The 20,685-nt window shown below is 33.5% G+C and overlaps 2 protein-coding genes across 5 annotated transcripts in view; one reads left to right on the top strand and one right to left on the bottom strand.

Moving 5' to 3' along the window:
* Positions 1–3,516: 3,516 nt before the first annotated feature.
* Positions 3,517–20,685, bottom strand: part of LOC129948565 (ribose-phosphate pyrophosphokinase 2) — a 46,759-nt gene continuing 29,590 nt past the window's right edge. For all 4 annotated transcript variants that reach the window (XM_056059666.1, XM_056059669.1, XM_056059667.1 and 1 more), the window contains 5 exons: positions 18,061–18,159; positions 4,660–4,784; positions 4,383–4,581; positions 4,156–4,290; positions 3,517–4,060 (listed from right to left, as the gene is read on the bottom strand). In XM_056059666.1, coding sequence (XP_055915641.1) covers positions 3,968–4,060; positions 4,156–4,290; positions 4,383–4,581; positions 4,660–4,784; positions 18,061–18,159 — 651 coding nt within the window. In that variant the 3' untranslated portion in view covers positions 3,517–3,967. The remainder of the gene's footprint in view (positions 4,061–4,155; positions 4,291–4,382; positions 4,582–4,659; positions 4,785–18,060; positions 18,160–20,685) is intronic.
* On the top strand, positions 4,801–5,942 carry LOC129948566 (sperm flagellar protein 1). Its single transcript, XM_056059671.1, has one exon. The coding sequence runs from the start codon at positions 4,985–4,987 to the stop codon at positions 5,690–5,692; it is 708 nt and encodes a 235-aa protein (XP_055915646.1). The 5' UTR covers positions 4,801–4,984; the 3' UTR covers positions 5,693–5,942.

The following is a 20,685-nucleotide window of genomic DNA, read 5'->3' as shown; positions in this document are numbered from 1 at the left end:
ATCATAAAACTAGCCTAATTATCCATAATTTACAACCAACTTAATAGTCCCATACGGACACTCTAAGTTAAACTATGACACTAACTACTAATGCCTTTCGGCCCTAAGATCTATTTTAGTTCAATTTAAATTTTATTTATTTTGTATTTATTAGAAAATTATGAGAAAAAAATAATATCAAGGTCCTTTTTTATTTTTACTTAAAAGCTACTCAAAATAAGGTCCTTAATATAAAACTTAAAGCTAACTTAAACTACCTATTCTACCTATAAACTACTTAAAACTATAACAACCACAGCAGCAAATCTAACATTTTTTGTTTTTATATTTTATTGTTTTTTTTTGTTTTTTTTTTTAATTTTAATTTTTTTTTGGCATTTTTTTTGTGCCACCATGCCTATTCTACTTAAAACTAAACCCTAAAACTATAAAAGTATGTAAGCCGGCCAAGGCTTAAAACCCCATCCCGACTACTCACTATCAAGTGCCGATTGAAGCCACCAAAACTGGTTCTCCTGCTTCACCCTATCAGTTTGGTCCCGTTCGGACACAGCCCTACTGAACTGAAGGAGCTCTGCTTCGCCTTGTGCCATGACGTCCCGATTGTACAGGAGTCGCCTATCCACGGTTCGTCGTCTGACGTGGTAGATTAGCAGAACTGCCAATCTATCCTGTATCAGACCGCATCTGTCTAAAAAGAGGAATGCCTCTGGTAGAATGAAGCCGCTCAAGCGTGCACTTTCAAAATACTCGTCGTTCGGATAGAATGCCCCGAAAATTAAATTGTTGGTCGAAGACATAGCTCTTGCAATGTGACCTCGAACGAGTTTTATCACGAAATTGTCAATTCTGTTGATTCGAGCCCCGTTGTACAAGACCTCGATGGAATAGTAATGCACATAAGAAGATTCGGATGTTCGTTATAAGCCGATACAGCGTCGTAAACACTGCCGCTCGAACACCCGAAACTTCTCCATCTGGGAAGGGGCAACGTTGAACCACACAGAACAACCATAAACAATCATTGGCCGCATGAGGGCCATGTAGCAAATTACCTTCACTTTGGGGTCAAGCCGACTGCTAAAAAACAGCCGTTTCGTCAGAGCGAAGGCTCCTCTGGCCCTGGTCAGAGCGGCATTTATGTGTCTATCGAAATATAAATACTGATCTAACCAGATACCGAAGTACTTCACAACACTTTTGCTCGTTAATGGCTGCCCGTGAAGATCAACAATGACCATCTTGCGCCAATTCTTGCACGTATCCCTCGTGGCCCTAGCCAACGGAGTCCGGAACAGAATTGTCTCCGACTTCTGGACATTTATTTTCAGTTTCCAGTTGTCGCAATATCGCTGAATCTTGTCGAAATCACGCTGCAAGAGAATTCTAATAACCTCAACCTTTCGGGCCGTTCTGTACGCAATTAGATCGTCGGCGTACGCAATTGCCTTTGTAAGACTACCTATCAGATCGCTGGTGTAAATGCTGAAGAGAATCGGCTAATTCACCGCTCCCTGTTGAAGACCATTTTTAATTGAGAATGTTGTGGTAGAAGTTACATTGCCACTTTTGACAACAAACTTTCTACCGTTAAGCATATCATAAAGTATATACAACAATGGCTTGCTAATGCCAAGCCTGCTCAGTTTTAGGTAAAGACCCTCTAACCATACGGTGTCAAAGGCCTTTTTCAAATCAACCAGAACAGCACCTGTGCATTGTTGTTTTGATTTATTCCATTGGATATCAGAAACGAGTTTAGACGCAGCATGAATTGTGTCATGGCCCGCCGAACTGTTTATCCGGAATTATTTTGATGTCCGCAGTCCACTTAGTCAGAGCCCTATTGATGATCTTTTCGAAAACTTTGCTGATGCTCGGAAGGGAGGGAGAGGATGAACCACAGAGGTCTTCCAATGTACTGGATAATATGCATTATTCAGTGCATTTCTGAGGAGAGTGGTGTAAATGTCAATTGCTTCCATCGGTAAATGTCATCGACAACTTTTTATTTTGTATTAAATTGAAGATGAGCTGAAGCTCAACCTTCGTCACTAACAAGGGACTTGGTCCCGTTTGCTCGGCGATTATGGCATTTGCCAAGGAATAGTCATTGAACCGCATGAAACCGCGGTTCTCAGATCGCCATTGTGTGATATCATTTCGAAGGTAAAAGTGATTAAGTAGGGCTCTGTTTTGCAGGTCGTGTTTGGGTCGAATGCTAACACTCACCTTGTACACTTGCTGGCAAGAAGCTCCCACCTCCTCCACTTTTTTCTTCGGATCTTCACTTATTTAAAAAATTATCGTCGAAGATGGCTTCTTCTGGATCTATTTGCACTGTCCTGAGTACGTCCCTGTTCTCTTCAGTTCTTTGGAGTTTCAGACTAGGAAGGTCATTGTCGTTCTTTTTCCTGAATATCTTTTTGGTTTTAGTGAACATACTAGGGTCACTGGAATTAAGTAACCGGATCTTGCGGTCCCAATACTTGTTAATTGATAACCTGTCAACAGATTGACATTTTTATTGACGGCTTTAGTGTCCTGTAAGTTGTCTATACAAGTTTTTGAGTCTTGTAAGTAAGCCACTCTTGTGCATACGTAGTGCGTCAATAGTCGCGTTTCTGTAAACGTCCATTTGGTCCCGTTCTTTGTACTTTGGTATTGTCCGTTTTATTGATCCGTCCATCTGTTGTAAATGTTGGCCAATTTCTGTATTTGTCAGGTTTCTGTTGTTTGGTGGGGCTCCAACGAAGTTCTCTCGCTTGGGCGTTGTTTTTGAAACGAGGCCAGCGCATCTTACTGTAATTATAAGAATGCGTTGCAACGTATTCCGCCAACACCACGCGTTCGTTCGGAATCTGCATTACATCAGCCATTCCGCAGTGATCACTGTCGTACTCGAATGTCTGTAAGCAGTTTCGAGGGTGATTAGATTACCCACTGTCTGTAACTGTCGTACAGCAAAAGATCCAGAAAGGAACCGCTTCTTGGATACGATGGCTTTTCAGTAGCCAGCAGGTCGAAGTCTTATGCACTATCCATGACACCACGGGTACTACAGAAAATTCCATTATATACATTTTCCAAATAAAGTAAGTAACGTTTATTTCGATCAAATGGAATTCGAAAAGATTCCTCACTACGGCATGTTTCATTGAAATATGTCAAAATTTAAAAAACACTATCAAATATTTCCTGTATAGGGAAATCTCATGCAAATTATTACCATTAGAGGATCGTGTTAAAATCCTGTTCCGTATTCGTAACTATAGTTTCCAATTGCATGAGAATTCATTTTTTGAACACATTTCTATTTTCCAGTGATTGAAAACTTTTTGTTTCTGAAATACGATCGTCGATAGGTCGCATTTTATAATGCCTACCATCAACATAAAAACAAATTTAAATTACGAACGAAAATCGACATATTCTATAATCTAAAGTTTGTTTTTTTTTTTTAGAATGATACGCTAAAAGAAAGAAAAAAGATTTAAAAAAAAAACAAAGGACTGATGAATTTCATTTGATTTTTATTTTCCTATTATTTGCTTCTAACAGTACAATTATTCACGGCTTACGATCAATGATACATTAAAAAAATAATCTATGCTGCAATAGAGAAATGATAAATCAATATTAACATTAATTAAACATTCAGGTTTGTTTGCTCTTGTGTACCTGATTGCCCTAAACAAACGCAAAATCAATTAAAATGTGTTTTCTTTTTTCTTTGTCGCTTTCAATCAATTGGTACACAGATTTGTATCTTATTTAATAAGCAATATTATTTTGTTTAATATGTCCACAAATAATCATACCTAGAACTTGGGTTACTTCACTTTACATGACATTATTATTATTATTATTAATATATTTATGTTCATTGCATTATGAAATACAAAAAAAAAGTATAAATTGAAAAATTATGTAGTTTTATCATAAAAATAAAAAAAAGAAAAAAAAACTAATATGGAACATTTGAAAAAAGGTATGAGACACTTTCTCCATTGTGTGTTCTCCTTACAGCCTCGGCGAACATCATGGACACATCGATGCACTGTAAAAGAAAATAATACATTTAAATTAATATGATTATTAAAAAAAAACCTTTAAATAAAGTTAGTTTCCATTAGAGAGATATTAAAAATTTACCTGAATTTTGGGACAATCCCGCATGTGACCATCCTGGGGAATAGTATTTGTGACAACAACAGCTTCAAAACAAGCGTTGTTAATTCGGGATATGGCTGGACCCGAAAATATTCCATGAGTTAAAATGGCATATACCTACAAACAGAATAAAATAAAATTATTAATTTAATGGAATAAAAAAAAAAATATGAATTTTTGAGTTCATACTCTTTTTTAACTTTAATTACCTTTGTAGCTCCTGCTTCTACAAGTCTGTCTGCAGCATGAACAATAGTTCCACATGTGTCAGCCATATCATCTACCAATATGGCAATTTTATCTTTAACATCACCAACAAGCACCATCGATGCAACTTCGTTGGCCTTTTTTCGTTCTTTGTGAATCAAAGCAAATTCAACATTGAGGCGATCAGCAATTGATGTAACACTAAAATACAAAATTCCATTAAATCTCAAATAACTCAAGAGAAAAAATCATTCAAATTGAAAATCAAAAAATACATACCGTTTTGCGCCACCTGCATCTGGAGAAACAATTATCGAATTTTTCCACTCTGGAATGTTTTCCTTAATCCATTTAAGAACTGCCGGCTCGGCATACAAATTATCGACAGGTATGTCGAAAAATCCCTGCAATAAACGACCATACATAAATATACAAACATTCACAATTCGTTAAGAATAAAATTTTTATTAGATTAAAGATTAGGTAATATTTGAACTTGAAAAAAGATTAAATTTTGTATCACTGATTTATTTATCAAATAATATGAAAACTCATATATATATTTTTTTATCATAAGAGGAATAAACAAAAAAAAATTAAAATAATGAATAAGAAATTGACAGAAAATCAACTGCAAGAACTAAAAGAATGGTTAAATAAATTTTCTCTGGATAAAATTGATTTTTCTAATAAATTCCATCGAGATTTTTCTGATGGAGTAATAATTGCGATGATATTGAAAGAGATATACCCAAAATTAGTAGATTTGCATAACTATCCATCAAGCTCTTCGGTTAAACTAAAACGAATCAATTGGGAGACACTCAATCATAAAGTATTTAAAAAGCTTGGTATCCAGCAGAGCCCCAATGTTTTGGATTCGATTTCAAGATCAATTCCTGGATTTATAGAAATTCTTCTATTCACAATAATGCGCAATGAAGCTTTGACACAAAAAAAGAAATTTGAATTGGAAAACTCGAATTTGGATGATTCGTCTTATATCGTGAATGACGAAATCGTAATGGTCAATATAAATAAAAATATTGGCGATGCAATTATACAAGTTCCACAGAAAATGATTCTTTATTCGATATTTGAAGAAATCGTACGTGAATCAAAAGAAAAGGACATCAAAATTGAAGTACTTTGTCAAAAAGTTGTGCATTTGGAAAATATTATCGGACTGAAAAATGAACGCATTGAAGAATTGACGGGCCAAATAAATAAACTGACTGTTCGGAAACTTGATAGCGATGAATCATTGAACTTATCGGCACCAAGTTCTTCTGTTCTTTGCAAAATTGAGTAATTGTAATGATTTGTTACGTTAGATTTTTCTGACAAAAACTTATATACATATCAAAAAAAGGAATATTACAGATATTTTATTCGAGCTTAATTTTATTCTAAATAGTTCTCAATTATATTTGATACTGATATAAAAAAAGGGAGATTTTTTCTAAGTTTTCAAATTTACATCCATAAATACAAAAATTTTGGCACATCATGTTTTTATGATTTAAATTTCTTATTAAAAAAATAAAATATATTTTACTGTAGCACTTATCTTTCAGCCCAATTATGAGTATCAATTTGATAGTTGATAATTTAAATTAAAATTAATTACGTGGCGTAACAGTCCGTTGTGAACCAGGGCCTGGTACTGTTGTCAGGAATGGAGGGGACCTACAATTTTAGGCCGAATCGGAACGGCTAGTTTGAGAAAGCACTTTTTCATGACAAGAATTACTCTTGAAGGATTTGTCAATTCCTGGCAAGAGGTAGTACCCGCGAAAATTAATCCCTCGCAGGGATTGAACCCAAGACCCCTTGCATGATAATATCTATCAACTATCGTTATTATGGGTATCAACTTTTAATTTTTTAACCGATTGTGAATGAGATTTTTTACTCGTTTGACGTTTTCAATTTTTGTTTTAATGTGGCTGGAGTTAAAATTATTTTGCCAACAAATATAAGTTGTTCTAATAAAAAAAAAATGGTAATTTTTTAGGAAAATATATTTAGAAAACAAATGGTGGAATTAATGGAGCAAAATCCTTAAGTAGCAAGGGGGAGTTGTCCAAAGCGGAACTAGCAAAAAATTCGGAAGCTATCGCAGTGGAGTTGAATAGCTTGGGGCCTCTACAACGCGACGTAACCAAGTGGCAAAAAGTGAGTTTTTTTTTTATTTTTACAGGTAGGTAGGTATGGATTGATCAAAAAGCAAACATTTCAAACAATAAATTAAAAACAATTGCAACTGGCGAAGGGCCTAATAACACAATCCAATTGACTGATAATGAAGAAGCAGTAAAGGGCCTTGCACATGAGAGCGAACAACGAATGGACGAACAAACGTGATTTTATACATTTCAAAAGGACGAACAAACGTGATTTTATACATTTCAAAAAGTCAATTTCAAACAAAAATACTTTTTAATTATAAGAAACCAAATGACACTTATGTAAGGATAATAAAATTTGCATTTTGTTCTCTAAAATAAGACAATTTTGTAAAAACAATTTGGCAGTAACGAATTGCAGTGTGGTTGCTACGAACTGTCAAACTCTATTCTCGTTCCACATACCATCCGCACTGCAACGAATAAATTGTTCGCGCTCAACTTAACCTCAAAATTATACCACTCTTGTTTTGTTTGTTGAAAAGGGAAATTATTAATTGACAATTCGTCGATGTCTGGGAATAGAAATAAAGTTCATCATCCACAGTTCGCAGTTTGTAGCTCATGTGCAAGATGCTTACGTCATCTAATGGATTCTAATGCCTGTGTTAATCCCCCTGTTGTACCTTAGCGCATACATCGAAAAATAGTCAACCAAGAACCTCAAAGACCAAAATGAAAAACAAAACCAAACGTCGGCAGAAGAAAATTGCGTTAACTTCATCAAAACTCCCTTCAAAAAAACAATTCCGTTGAAGTCATAATTCCTTTTTTTGTTGGCCTTTGAAAATGCTGAAATATAAGTTTTTTGACTGCATGCGAAAATATATGCGAATAAAATACATACAAATCGCTGTTTTGTATGTAAATATTTATATTTTATGCTATGAAGAGAATTAAAAAACGTACCTTTAATAATTATTTAAACTCTTTAGAGACTCAAATGATGTTTTTTATAAGACTTTATATCAACGCTTATAAAGATTTATGTAAGCAAAAAAAAGAACTTTAAAAAAAAAACTGCATCAAATTTGGTTGTTAGTCATGACTCCAAAGCTTTCTGGGCCAATGTGCGCATTTTGAGTGACCGTAAATGGTCAGTTATAAATCCCATTGGAGTGGATATGCTGGCATTGCACTTTGAACAACTTTTCATAGCTGATCCATGCCAGAAATCTATAAGCTTTGCACTGCCTTTTATATATATTGAAGAGTTAGATGCTCCATTCTCAATGTTAGAACTGGTTGTTGCGCTAAAAAAAATGAACAACTACAAGGCTGCAGGGCTGGACGGCATACCAGCTGAGTCCTACAAGAATACAGTTTTTAGAATTTATTTTAGTGCTTTTCAACAAGATGTTTGAGGAGGAGCAGTTTCCAGGAATTTTCCAGTCCTCATCTACCTCTGCAATTTTAAAAAAAGGTGACCCTACTTTACCTGAAAACTATAGAGGCATCTCTGTGCTTAGTTCTCTAAGGAAATTATTCACCCAGATCCTCTATTCCAGGCTTGTAAGATGGGTCGAACAAAACAACAAAATAAGTTGCTTTCAGGCGGGCTTTCGAGCTAATCTTTCGACAATCGACCAAATTTTCACTCTCACGAGTGTTGCTAGGCGTTACTTAGAGAAAAAAATAAATCTTTACTCTTTTTTCGTTGACTTTAAATCAGCATTTGACACCATTAACAGAAGATCTCTACTATTTAAACTTGCAGCTATCGGGCTATCGACAAAATTTATCCGAATCTATGAGCAGCTGCTCTCAAATATGACAGCTGTAGTTTCAAACGGTAGTAGCAAATCGAAACCGTTAAGTTGTAATACAGGTGTGCCTCAAGGCTGCGTTTTAAGCCCGCTTATCTTTTTACTATTTATAAATGATATTGAAGACTATATCCCTGGTGGTGTTACTTTTGGTGATTTGTTTATTAAAGTTTTGCTCTACGCCGATGACTTGGTGATCTTAACTGATAATGCAGTCACACTTCAGCTTCAAATAAACAAATTAAAACAATTTTGTGATCAATGGGATCTCCAAATAAACACCTCAAAGTCGAAGATTATGGTCTTAAGGTCCCAACATCGTAGCATTAGAACCGACCGCAACTGGACCCTCAATGGTTCCAACTTAGAAGTGGTGAAAGAATTTAAATATTTAGGCTACACATTAACTCATAACCTGAATTTTGGTGTTCACATAAAAGATAAGGTGAGAGTTGCAAAAACTACAATAAATTGTATGTGGTCAAACTTTTTTAATAACAAACTTGTTGAGCCTACGTCTAAGTTCAAAGTGTTTGAAGCAACTATCAAAAACTGTTTGTGTTATGGCAACGAAATCTATGGGTACAAGCAAATAGAAGATATCGAATCTGTCCAAAGATTTTTTTTTAAGCGTATCTTTAGACTCCCACCTAACACGCCCAATTATGCTATACATATCGAATCGGGACTTGCTCCAATATTTATTATGAATTTAAAAGCAAACGCTGATTATATATAGAGGGTAATGCAAAGGTCGGCCAACAATTTACAAAAGAGGGTCATATCAGTGTGTTTTAGATGCCGATATACTCCATTTGAAGACTGGTATGATTTGGCCTCGGCACACAACTTTCCTCTGTCTCTATCTGTTGATAGTTTAGATACGTGGAGAAGTGCTCTGTACGACTGTATATCTACCATTGATGATCACTCATTCCAAAGCTATCTAGATAGGGCGAGGGAGTCTGTGTCTAGATCAATTTACAGTAAACTTAACCTTAGACTCGGGTCTTCTAATTACTTTAGTGATAAATTTACTGTAATGGAAATAAGCATCATATTTAAAGCACGCACGGAGATGCTAGAGCTTAATCACAGACCGCACAAAACTGGTAACAACCCAAACTGCACTTTGTGCAACCTAAATCAAGTTGAAAACATTTTCCACTTTGTTGCATTGTGCCCAATCTTGCAGGAAATTCGTCGGCTTTATTTTAACAAGAGTTTTCTGTCACTTGAAGAATGTCTAGGTGTTCTGAATGGAGATAACGGTTGGCGTCTACTCATTCAGTTTTTATTGGATGCAGTTTCATATAGAAACATGTACATTAATATATACTAGAATAATAATTCTATTACAATTTTGTTTTAGCTAAACTAAAAGCCTAAATCACATTTGAAAAATTGCTAATCATTAAATTCCTTGAGATATCTTTCTTTTTTTTCGTTTTCGCCAAACTAAAAGCCCAAACCGCATTTGAAATTGCAAATTTTTTATGATCTATGTATTGTTTAACACATATTGCCATAATTAAATGATTGCTGTTTTTGAAAAACTTAATAATTTTGTTTTAGCTAAACTAAAAGCCCGAATCAGATTTTGTTTATATTTTTTTTTATAAAATTATTTATCTATTAAATTAGCTACACCATTAAAACGAATATTTTTTTTCTTCCCTCTGGCATTATTCTTTTTCTTTTTTCAATTGCTATTTTCATTATATAACCAAATTTTTGTACTTTCTCTCACAAAATGTTTAGTTTATAAAAATATACCGGCAGACGGCCCACGAGCCATGCTTGTAATCTTTAGTTTTAAGTTTGAAAAAAAAAAAAAATATTTTCCTAACTTAAAAAGTATTTGAGACGTATCAACCAAAAGTTTGTGGTTGATATGAAAATTGAAAAAATCATTCACAATAATGATAAAATTCACATTACATCAATAAAGTTGATAGACATAATACCAATGCATCAAAAATAATGTTATGTATCAAGTATCTAGTCGATAGCTATAATAGGGCTATTTGATTTGATAGAATGGTAACAGCCTTGATTAAGCCACCAATAATTCCTTAATAAATAACTTTTCTTTTTTTTAAACAAAACATCGAGTGTAACTTCGGCTGTGTGGCACGTAGCGCCGTCCTGTTTAAACCAAATGTTGCCAATATACTCTTCTTTAAAACTTGGGAACAAAAATCAAAATGAGCTTCATCTGAAAAGATGATTTTCTTGGCAAAATCGGCATATTCTCTATCGATCGCAGGCAATATTTACCAGCGCTGCTCAAGCGTATACACAACCATATTCGTTCAGCAGAAGGATAAACTATTAGCCCTATTATGGCTATCAATCATCAATTATATGATAACTGATAACTTCCATCAATTTATTAATAATTTGGTATTATGTGTATCAAATGATAATTTTTCACCCATTGTGAATACTCGTACTAGTGAATAGGTTTTGTTTGGTGTTTGACGTTTGTCATTTGTGTTGAGTTCTTGTGTTTTGGTCTATAAATAATTTTGGGGGGGATAATGTAGGTTGTTAAATTTCTCTTTTTTCTTAATAGTAATTTGTTTATTTAGGAGTAGAATAGTTAGCAAAAGAAAACAAATAGAAAGGTTTGTGGAACTAATGGGGGAAAATCCTGAGGTTGCAAAAGGCATTTGTGCTAAGCCAGTCCTAACCAACAAATGGGAAGACATCGCCCTGGAACTGAATAGCTTGGGCCAGTTAGTCACCTTATGCATTTTCCTGTCTGTGTTGATTCACTAGGAGTTGAATTTGGGTTGAAATCACCAAGTTTTCTCATTAAAGAAGATGAAGGAGTCGAAGAAGTTTTTGCAATGAACACCGAATGTGGCTGATAGAAAATTTGATGGATATCATAAAAAGTTTAATTTGCTTATTTTAATTCATGAATTTATAATTTGTCCAGTGGGTTTGAAGCATCTCGTAATACTGTATATTTTAGCTTGCACGATAAACCTTCGTTTCTCAATTGCCTTAAAACAACAATTCTATTGAAGGCATTTCGTTCTTCAATTTGTATATTCAACAAAAAAAACTTTTATAAATCGAATATTTGATACATTTGTCAACGAAGATTTTGTAGCTGATAGAATATTTGATGGGTATCAATATGTTTGATAGCCGTAATATCGAGTTTATCAATAAAGCTATTCACAATAGATCTTTTAATTCACTAATTATCAAAAATATTCATTAATTTTGTTGATAATTATCAACTATTATCAAATATCGTGTTGATATTTGATAACCATAATAGGGCTGCAATTATCTTTCAAATCAGACATGAGCTAAGTGTTACCATTCACGAAACAAGCACTAGTTGAAAAAAATACGTTAGATAATAAATAAATAATTTAGGTGGCGCAACAGTCCGTGAAGAACAAGCCTAGCGACTTACAACTCTCAACAATTCCTGTGTGCGAGTAATGTTGTCAGGAATGGAAGGGACCGACAATTTTAGGCCGAATCCGAACGGCTAGTTTGAGAAAGCACTTTTTAAATAAGAATTACTCTTGGAGGCTTTGTTAATTCCTCGCAAGAGGCAGTACCCGTGAAAAAAGTTAGGTGCCACAGGCAGGGAATAAACCCAAGACCCCTTGCATGACAGTCCAACGCACTAACTATCACGATACGGTTACAACAATTTCAACTACAAAGTTGAAAAATCAATAAAGAAAAGTTCGTATACGCCCAGTGTAACTCACAGAAAATAACGATATGGTTAGTTTCAAATTCCGCATAGACACTTTAAAATGACAAATAGAAATAAAATTATTTGTTGTCAAGGCATTCAATTCGATTCTTTGCCTATGCATCAATTTAAAGGATGATGATGACAAAATAAATTTTTTGTATATCAGCACAAATAATTAAAGTTCCGAAAAGAACGAGAATGACTTTAAATGTGTTTAAGTTTTGTACAAACTTTTTAAAGAACCATAGAAATATGCAATTATTTAATGTCTTGCAAACCTACACAATATTAATTTTATGTAATTTGTCATAATTGTCATTTCATCGTTTCAAGTTAAGAGGTCATACTTAAAAGTGGGTTTTGAAATAGGGAATAAGTTAGGTTGAGATTCTAATCAAAACAATGACTTACATATGGTTCAAGTTGTTTAAACGACCTCTACTGCGGAACTAATTACGACAAAACAAAAATCCATCCCATTTAATTTACAGTTGCCCATAAAATGTTTGGTTTTTAAAAGACATTTGTTTTTGTATTTTACTATTTGTTTGTTAGTTGACCTTGGTCTATATGAGTTAAATACTGACTTTAATGGAATATTAGCTACATATGTATGTTTTGTCGTTTTAATTGTTGTATTAAAAGGCATAGTTATATTAACAAACACGTGCCTTGTAGACACAAATATTTTTTTCAATTTAACATTTTTTTTTCAGAAAAAGAAACCAAAAAATTCCGAAAATAATTATTTTATTTTCTGTCTATGTGTCGTCTATTTAAAAATAATAATGTGAATCCCGTTACAAACAACAAGATCAATTTAAACAAACACACGACTGTATAAGAGAGTATTCCAATTATTATTATCTATATTTTTGTTTGGAAAAAAATTTAACCTTTTATTATCAACAATAATATTATTATTATTATTATGAATTCGTTCTTGATTGTTTTCCCGGCAACAACTTTATTTTTATGTTTATACACTTAATTTTATTTTGTTTATGACGACGGATAAGAATTATTAACGTCATATTTGTTTAAGGGTCATCATAGGTCAAAATAATTCCACTCAGTCAATGGGGGGTAAACTAACTGATAGCATAATAGAATATATTTGAGAGTGTATTTAATTAAATTAAATACAAAAATAATCATATTAAAAACAAATTGAATTAATAGAGCATAGATTGCATGAAAACAGATTGCTACGAGTATGATCTAGAAATGAGAACATAATCAAAGAAACGAATAATATTGATGTTTTTTGTTTGAATCTCAAATGCTTATGTCGTCAAAGATTGTTTTCGATTTTTTGTTTTATGGAAATATAAGCATTTCGAATTTCAAATATCACAGGACCTATTCAATTTTAATACTGTCTACCAACCTTAAGGTTATGGCACAATTGTCTTGTGTGGTAGGACCAGAGCCAGCCCCAGGCAATCTTGCACAAGGTGCGCCCCTTTTTATATTTTCACACAAAAACTGATACACAAGCATAAGCCTTTCCCACATTACCCAGGAGGCAGACTTTCAGTGCGTTTTTGTTATTCAGGTATCGCAAGTAACCCTAAACTAAAACGCAGAGATGAAATGAGCAGAGGGGAAACGTTTAAACTTGGAAACTTACTTTTCTGGCCTTACATTTTGCAAATTCAGAAATGAGATCATCTAAGTCTAAAGAATTTAATAATTCCTTTTCAATGGACATTATAGATAAGCCTACCAATCTCTCTTGTGGCATGGTTGTCCTAAGATAATTTTTAATAATTTTAAGTTTAGAAAAACTATGTTCTCCTGAAGCTATCGTGACCGGGATTTTATTAGGGATTTGGAGAGCAATTACTAAATTCGGAGCAAAATCTTCAAGGTTTGAACTAAAAATAAAATTTAATACATCTAAACTTGAGCTTTGTGGTGTAACAAGCGGATATATTAAGCGGGTTAACTCTTGAAACAATTCTTCTCCATCTAAATCTCTAAACCTACCTAATGTTATAACATTCTGCAAATTAAGGCAGGAAGCACGTACATTTTCATTTTTAAACATTCGTTTATGTTACATAAAAATGAAAAATTGATGTTATATGTATCAAGCTGTTCAAACCTTTCTGTTATTCATTAAGAATTTTGAAAAAAATCTACTTTAAATCTTTGTTTTGGGTCTAATATAGTTTCAAAACATTCATCAACATAAAGACTTTTTCTCTGTTGAAATCGCAATGATAAAGCTTCAGGAAACTTATTTAGTATTTCTAGAGAACTAGCAATGCGCTCGGGTAATTGAACAAACCTACCCATTAAATTTTTCATTGGAACGCATTAAAATTAAACTATTTTTTGTATTTTCTAAAACTTTACTAGTTTTATTTATATTTTCTAAAACATCAAACCAAATTGGCAGGCAGCAAATAAATGTAAAATCAAAAATTTTATTTCCTAACGATTCTGCAATGTTTTTTGCCTCTTGATTTCCTATTTCTATAAGGGCTTCATGTGTTTCTTCTAAATTTGTTTTTAAATGCCTCAATGTTTCTAACTTGCTCTCCCATCTAGTCTCAGAAAGGGGTGTCAAAGTAAGACTAGGAATTTTTTTCTTATAACTATCCCACCTCGTTGTGGAACTTGAAAAAAAGTTATACAAACATTGAATTGAATCGAAAAATTTAACTGCATATAATGAGCACCGAGCAGCATCATTAACCACTAAATTTAATCGAGCAACATGGAACGAAAAATGCTTTTGGTTCCAGGGTTCGAATTCGATTCTGAACACCCACTTTTTTTCTTTTCATATTCGAACCATTATCAACCTTTGGCTCCGACAATTACTTATTAAAATTTAATGTAATTCAAGCTTGTCTAAAATCAACTGAACCAGTCATACTTCGGTCTAGTCTTGTTACAAAATACGTTACTTCTATTAAAAACTGATATCTATTTATTTAAGCAATTAACCAACAAAGGGAAAAACAATTGAAACAATCTGCATTCTGCACCAGGCTAGATATAAACTACTCAAAACAAAATAGGGCCCAACCAAATTTATTTTGTATTTTACCTAGAAAATACTTCATTGGTGAACATTATCGAAGCCCAGCATTTTATTGTAAAGGTTGCACGTGTATGACATGACTCCATATTATTGGGCAGATTCAGGCAACATAAGGGACTTCATTTGCAGTCAACTTCATTCTTTGGACGTAAATTTTGACCAAGGCAACTAGTTGGTTTCCAAGTGTCATGCATCAAATTCAGAACTTTACTTCACAAACCTCTACTTTAAACTCATTGTACAAAAACAACCAAAAACTGTCTACAAAACACTTCTCAGGCAAGCTACAAGTCCATCACGATTTGTATTTTGTACTGTAAAGAAATATTACTTATTTCTTTTCCGAATTGACGACTTACTCTTTTACAGACAAAATTAAATGAAGTTGAGCAGAAATTAATTAAACCATATAAAATAACAAAGGTCAGCTTTTAGTTGAAAGAAAAAAACATGATCAAATGTCATTTTGACAGAAGTAGACTTGACTTGATAGTTAGGGAGATTTTTCTTGACTAACTTTCCAGTCAACTTGCCATTAAAGTTGCCTAAATTGGAACGCAATATTTTGGCAGCTGGTCAATCAGAACCTGTTCAATGCTGAACCTGTTCAATGCTTTGCACAACAATTTCACCTTTACGTCCAAGTGCAAAAGCAAAAAAGCCTATCGTTAGAAAAAACAATCAATGCAAAAATTATTACATTTGATTTGTCAGTCTGATTCTAACGTTGTTGTTAAGTGTTTCTTTATTTAATATTGTTCTTCTTCATTTCTTCAGGATTGAAGAGACTACAGTGTCGGGTTCTAAACGCCATTTGGATTCTGAAAACGCAATTAGAGTGGTTAACATGCTGGAGCAAGGAGTGTCTTAAAGGGCTGTTGCAAAATCACTGTGTTCCGGTGAGCTATCCAAAAAATATGGGAACGCTTCCTGGAAATAGATAGAGTGGCAAGGAGACCATGCTCAGAAAGAATTCGATCCAAACCTCAGCAAGAAGCCCGGTACATTCGAATAACTGTTGTTCGGGAGCGTACTGTTACCGCCTGGGCTTTACAAAATCAACCTACGGCAGCCAACTGGCTCTCAAGTCAGTGATGAAATATTTGCAATCGGCTCCATAAAGATGGAAAACGTTAAAAAGTGGATATTATTCGGTCAAAACTTAGACCGGTCTATCGGACAGCGTGATAAAAGTACACCCGTGAGCATTCAAATTGGATCAAAGTTAACTAGAGGTGTGTACTCTTTATAGACGAATGCAAAATCAAATCAAACGAGTACGAGTGTTGAGAAGGGCAGGTGGACGTTTTAGTGACCCGTGCATTCAGGGAAGTTACTGATTTGGGGCTCCAATGTTATCGTATGGGCTAGAATAAGTTTGCTAGGCAGCTGATTATCCTGGATGAAGGCACCGTTACCGCTGCCGCACTTACATTAAAATGTTAATACGACCTGTTGTGATTCCATTTTCACAAAGAGTTGGTCATGGGTTTGTTCTTATGAAAGACAATTCGCTCGATCACATACGGCCTGTATCACGCAAACAGCTCTTTCTGATTCCAATATTATACTTTTGCAATGGCCAGCGAAGAACCTAGACCTTAATTCGATCGGTGATTTATGTGTCTAGTCAAAAACAAGCGTTAAAGAAAACCAAAACACTGTCAACACTAAACAAGAGCTCATGAACGTGTTAAAAGCCGAATAAAATATAAGGCATGTAATCGAAAGCGTCCCAGATGGGCTTGTACAGAGCATACGGAGTAGAGGAGATACTACTCGCAATGAAGCAAAAGAAAAGAATAAGAAATCATAACAACAAATAGTTGTAAAGTAAAGAGAATTTTTAAAAATTTGTTTTAATTTTCCTATTAAATGATTTTTTAGTGTAACTTGTATAAAGAATTTTTTTCCGTGTTAAAGTGTGTATACTATTATTTAATACTTAGCTGAAACATAATAACCAAAAAAAAAAAAAAACATAAACACCAATTTTTTCAGATGAAAGCCAAAAAACTTTGTGGGCCATATTTTGTTTTGAGTTTACATTAAAAGTAGCCTTTACAGCAGTCATTAACTTAAAAAAAAAACTGCCTGCGCAAGAACGATTCGACTTCACTTCCCTCTTAATTTTTACACTCTATGCTCCTTCCTTTTCCATTCTATTAAATATTTCATCTCCTGTAAGCAAGCACTTACATATGTAACTCTTACACAGATACAGCGAGCAATAACAAAACCTGCACGCTTTACCCATTTTTTTTTAAATATCTCCCATCTTTTGAGGTATAATGGTCATCTTCTGATGAGCCCAACCATTACATCGGGGCAAAACGCATATAAGAACACCTATGCTGGTTTATTGTTATTTTCATTTCATGATTTTAAAAATAAAAATTTCATTTTCATGATTTTAAACCATATTTTTTAAATTTTCATTGAATGCAACAATGAAAGTGATGTTAGTTAGTGCGCAAGAGATAACTTAGGGCAGTTGTGATGAATGTTTTTTTGAGTTTATTTTAAGAATATTTGTGGTTAAAAAATGGCAAATAGTAGTAGTACAGATTACATTTTCTTTTTCCTGTTAATGCGCCCTCAGAGTTGTGCACCCTGTACATTTGCACATCGGGCACATATGCTTTGTTCGGCCCTGGTCAGGACAGCGGTATTTTAACATTTATCATTTGAAAAAATAGTATTAGTGATAAAGAACTAATTGTTTTGCACGCAAATGCAACTTCTTGATAAGTTGGGTTGTTTGGAGAGTTTCTGAAATCTCGTGGTGGAAGTTGATCTTGGATAAGGACCTTATTCTTTAATGTACAAATTCCTTAATGAATTATGTTGTTTTAAATTTCTATTAATATTCAATCCCAAGCTCTTTTTTACCTAAAACTTCAACTTAAACACTCTACAAGTATTACTTACTTGAATTTGAGATGCATGTAAGTCCATCGTTATGATGTGGTCAGCTCCAGCCACTGATAGCATATTCGCAACCAATTTCGCTGAAATAGGAGCACGGCTCTGTAAATGAAAAAAAAGGAAAATACCATTAAATGAGTTCTTACTGATCAATAAGAATGTATGTATTTTACTATTTTCATGATATGATTCGTTTTATGATTTTATTTTTCTTTTAAATAATATTATGTGCATAATGACAAAAACCAAATGAAATTTTAAACATTTTTATTCCAAAAATAACAAAAAATCTAGTAATAGTTAAAATATTAACAAATAAAATCTAAAGAAATAAGAAAGAAACAAAACACAAAAGCAATTTTATATTTTTTTTTGTTCTCAATTGAAATGTTTGCATGTTGTATGTATATATCATTTCAATTTACAATAATTTATTATTTGTGTATGGATGAAATTATCCCAGAATGTTTATTTAAATTCAAATTTTTTGTCTGAATCTTGTGAACAAAAATGTTGTTTGATTGTTGACAACCGATGTGTTGAAGTACTAACATAAGTAAGGTACTTTTGGTATGAGAATATGACATGGACTAAGCATCAGTTTGCAAATAAAACTAACATTTCCTGAAAACTAAAACTAGAAAATAAAACTTAAAAAAAAAGAAACGAATTCAACATATTAAACCACTAATTTTGATGAACGTCTTGGCTAAATAGGATAGTTAAAAAAAAAAAACAATGTCTCCATCTACATCTTGTCTGACACTATAATAACATCTAAAATGTAATATTTAAATACAAATTTTATTAATTTAATTTTGTTTTTGAGAACGTCGAAAGTTTTTAAACAAAAGAAAACTTGCAAATCAAATTTAATTCTATCTGCTAAAATATTAGGTATCCACAAGCTATAAAGCTCAGCTGAATGTTTACAGTTTCTATTTTGTTTGCAGAAGAAATGGCGATCTCAAGGCAACCTAGCCTGAGATCCAATTAGCGCTGTAGTGCGCCGTTTTGATATTGTTTGCAGAAACAATGTATATTTAAAAAAAAAGTAACAATTAAAATTCCATTTCATGTGAAGAAGAATGGTGATAAAAAGACATAAGCCCCAAACGTCTTTCAAATAATGTTATGATTTACATCTATAACTTTGAGGATGTTAATAATATTTATACCTAAGCTCTGCTATCAATGCAGACAACCACTCCTCCTCTCGAGCGGATGAAAACTTTTAACGTTACTTTGCAAGAAAAATTCTTCAGGTAACTTATGTTTCCTTATGTATAGAAGTTAAGTGGCTGTTCAGCGATATTGAACTGGTAAATAGAAATAATAATTATATGGGTCATATAGAGCATTGCTCTATATCCGACCCTGAAAGATCATGAACTTAGCGTGTGATTGTCTTTAGTTATCAGCTATAGACCAAGGGCCTGATTATGAGGTTCGTGGCGGATCGTTTTCAATTCGACCTTTCAAATTCGACCCGCTTCGTATTTCCTTATTAACGAACTCGCGGCGAAGCGAAAGTAGTTCTTCCTATATTCCAGTGATTTGACACTTTGGTTTGACTTTTTCTCACTATATTCCAGTGATTTGATACTTTGGTTTGACTTTTCCTCTCTATATTCCAGTGATTTGACACTTTTGGTTTGACAGCTTTCCACAAATTTTGTTTTGTTTTGATTGAATTTGTGAAATTTGCGGTGATTTATTTAATAACAATATTAAAATTAGAAAATGGAGTCAATTATGGTGTATATTTATTCTGAAAGTGAAGAATTTGAGGAATCCCAGGAATCCTCAAGATTACGGGTGTCCAGGAGACTAATAAGGAGCAAATCTTCTACTCTGGATCTCCCTTCAACTGAGTAAGTATTGTTTCCTTTTAGTTGAAATCAAATTAATCAATTAATTTACACACTTTGTCTTAATAGGTTTATCAAACTATTTCGACTTTCGAAAGAAGCTTTTGTCTTCATTTTGCAAGAGATCAGTGAGGAATTCAAGGATCAGAACAGCAACGGCATTCCTTCAATTTTAAAGCTTGCCGCAACTATGAGATTTCTTGCTGAGGGATCGTACCAATCCTTGATCCTTGAATGAATTTTAAAATTTTATATTTTAGTGTGGATAAATTATAAGAAAATTAAAATAAAGCTAGCTCACATTTTTAGATTAAAATAAAGAAATAATCCACGAAATCGAACACTGAATAATAATAAACACTCTTTCGCCTGTGAATCCGCCAAAAAAAGCTATCGGATTCAACACGCCAACAAACATTATGACATTTCAAACTCGCCTTCGAATTCGTTAATTGGTCGAATTCAAAACGAAGAAGGCGAAAGCGAAAGCAATAATTGAAAAATGGCAAACTCGCTAGCAAAACGATTCGCCGCGAACCTCATAATCAGGCCCCAAGTTAGCTTGAGAAGCTTGTTGATTGAGGCTCAGATCCACCTTGGGACATGTCCATTATGGGACATGTCCACCAAAATTAAGATACATCATTTGAACAACCTAATCCTTTATATATATATTTTCTTTGGCTTATAAAAAAAATACTAGAATATTAACGTTTAAAATATTTAATTTACAAAAAAAAAATATTGACTCCACATT

This window comes from Eupeodes corollae, chromosome 2, assembly GCF_945859685.1.
Source record: "Eupeodes corollae chromosome 2, idEupCoro1.1, whole genome shotgun sequence".
NCBI lineage: Eukaryota > Metazoa > Arthropoda > Insecta > Diptera > Syrphidae > Eupeodes > Eupeodes corollae.
This window is presented reverse-complemented; position numbering and strand designations above follow the sequence as displayed.